General features: G+C 59.3%; 1 protein-coding gene across 1 annotated transcript in view; it reads right to left on the bottom strand.

Annotated features, from left to right (window-relative positions):
• CUNH19orf47 (chromosome unknown C19orf47 homolog) overlaps positions 1 to 1,593 on the bottom strand; it is a gene marked incomplete at its 5' end in the record, with an annotated part of 6,908 nt that overhangs the window by 2,945 nt on the left and 2,370 nt on the right. Inside the window, 2 exons of the mRNA XM_009648318.2 lie at positions 979 to 1,104; positions 1,328 to 1,409. Of these exons, the coding sequence (XP_009646613.2) occupies positions 979 to 1,104; positions 1,328 to 1,409 (208 nt within the window). The remainder of the gene's footprint in view (positions 1 to 978; positions 1,105 to 1,327; positions 1,410 to 1,593) is intronic.

Below are 1,593 nucleotides of genomic sequence, written 5' to 3'. Positions count from 1 at the left end.
CATTCCAGGCCAGGTTGGCCGGGGCTGTGAGCAACCTGATGTGGTTGGAGATGTCCCTGCTCCTGCGGGGGGGTTGGGCTGGGGGACCTCTGGGGGTCCCTCCCCACCCAAAACATTCTATGGTTCTATGATTCTATGAAGACCGAGGGGGTGGGAAGGGTTTTAGGAGCGCTTGGGCACAATCCCCATCTTGAGCGAGCTCCGAGACCGGCGGCTTCAAGGCCAACAGATCTCCCGTAGCGCTGGGATGCTGCAAACAGCCCCCCACCCTGTCTCCAGCTACTCCCAACCACAAAAATCACGGAATCGTTTGGGCTGGCAGCAACCTTAAAGACCATCCACGCCCTGCCGCGGGGGCAGGGGCATCTCCCACGGGAACGGGTTGCTCCCAGCCCTGTCCTACCCGGCCTTGAACGCTCCCAAGGGCAGGGGGGGGGAGTCCCTGCTCCTCTGGGCAGCCCGTTCCCACGTCCCCCCGCCCTCACAGTCGAGAATTTCTGATGGAAATCTCGGCCTTGCTGAACTTCGGGAGGTTGGCAGGAGCCTCCCCTCTCCAGCCTGCCACGGTTCCTCTGGATGGATCCCTTCCCTCGGGAGCATCAACTGCCCCCCCCCCTCAGCTTGAGGTCACTCCCAAACTGGCTGCGGGTGCACTCGATCCCGGCAAAGATGTTAAATCATACTGGTCCCAGTCCGGACCCCTTAAGGGACCCCACGCCTCACCGGTCTCCAGACATTGAGCCGGGGTGCGACCATCCAGCCGATTCCTTCCCCACGGAGGGGTCCACCCCTCAAATCCGCATCTCCCCATTTCTGAGACGAGGATGTCGTGCAATTACCTCAAAAACCCTGCAGCTGGACCCAAAGCGGCTCTTAAAATTCAGCCAGGGCAGGGTGGCGGTGTCTTTAACGGGAAACGGAATGGAAAAAAAAGCAACTTTTGGCATCGTTTCCACTGGGATCCATCGCCCTCCCTACCTGCCTTTGCAGCGGCCAGTTTGTTGGAGACGGTGACGGAGATTTTGGAGGCGTGGGGCCGCTGTCGGAGCGGGGTGGCGGGAGGCGAGTCTCTGCTCAAGCTGTTGGCGATCATCCGGCTGGCGGCTGGAAGGGGAGGACGGCGCGGTGAGGGAGAGGTTTTAAGACCTGAGGGGCTTCGGCGAGCGCAACAAGCATCCGTCTTGTCGGCTAAACTAAAGAGCAGTCCTTCCCTGGGATGATGGGGAAGGCAGCCGTTGTCTGAGCCCTTGGTTTTTAAGATAATTAATTCACCTCGTCAATCAGGCGAGGGGATTTCATCTCCCAGAAACCTCCCGGCCGCGCTTACCGCTGTTGGCATTGCGGCGCAGCTCGGCTTGAACGCTGGGGGAGCCGGGGCAGAGCGATTCGGTAGCCGCCTTGCACATCTCCTGAAGGCAAAAAGAAGAAAAAACCACGGAGGAGAGTTTTCCCTTGGGCTCTGCCGAGGCGAACAAGGAGCCTCAAGGCAAAGCTTTGCTGCTAAACGAGCCGGCGAGGCTTCATAGAATAGAATCATGGAATCACTTTGGTTGGAAAAGCCCTTTGAGATCATCGAGCCCAACCTTCAACCCA

This window comes from Egretta garzetta, unplaced genomic scaffold (genome assembly GCF_000687185.1).
Source record: "Egretta garzetta isolate BGI_Z169 unplaced genomic scaffold, ASM68718v1 scaffold2191, whole genome shotgun sequence".
NCBI classification, from domain to species: Eukaryota; Metazoa; Chordata; class Aves; order Pelecaniformes; family Ardeidae; genus Egretta; species Egretta garzetta.
Note: the sequence above shows the minus strand (reverse complement) of the source record. Positions and strands in the feature narration are given on the sequence as shown.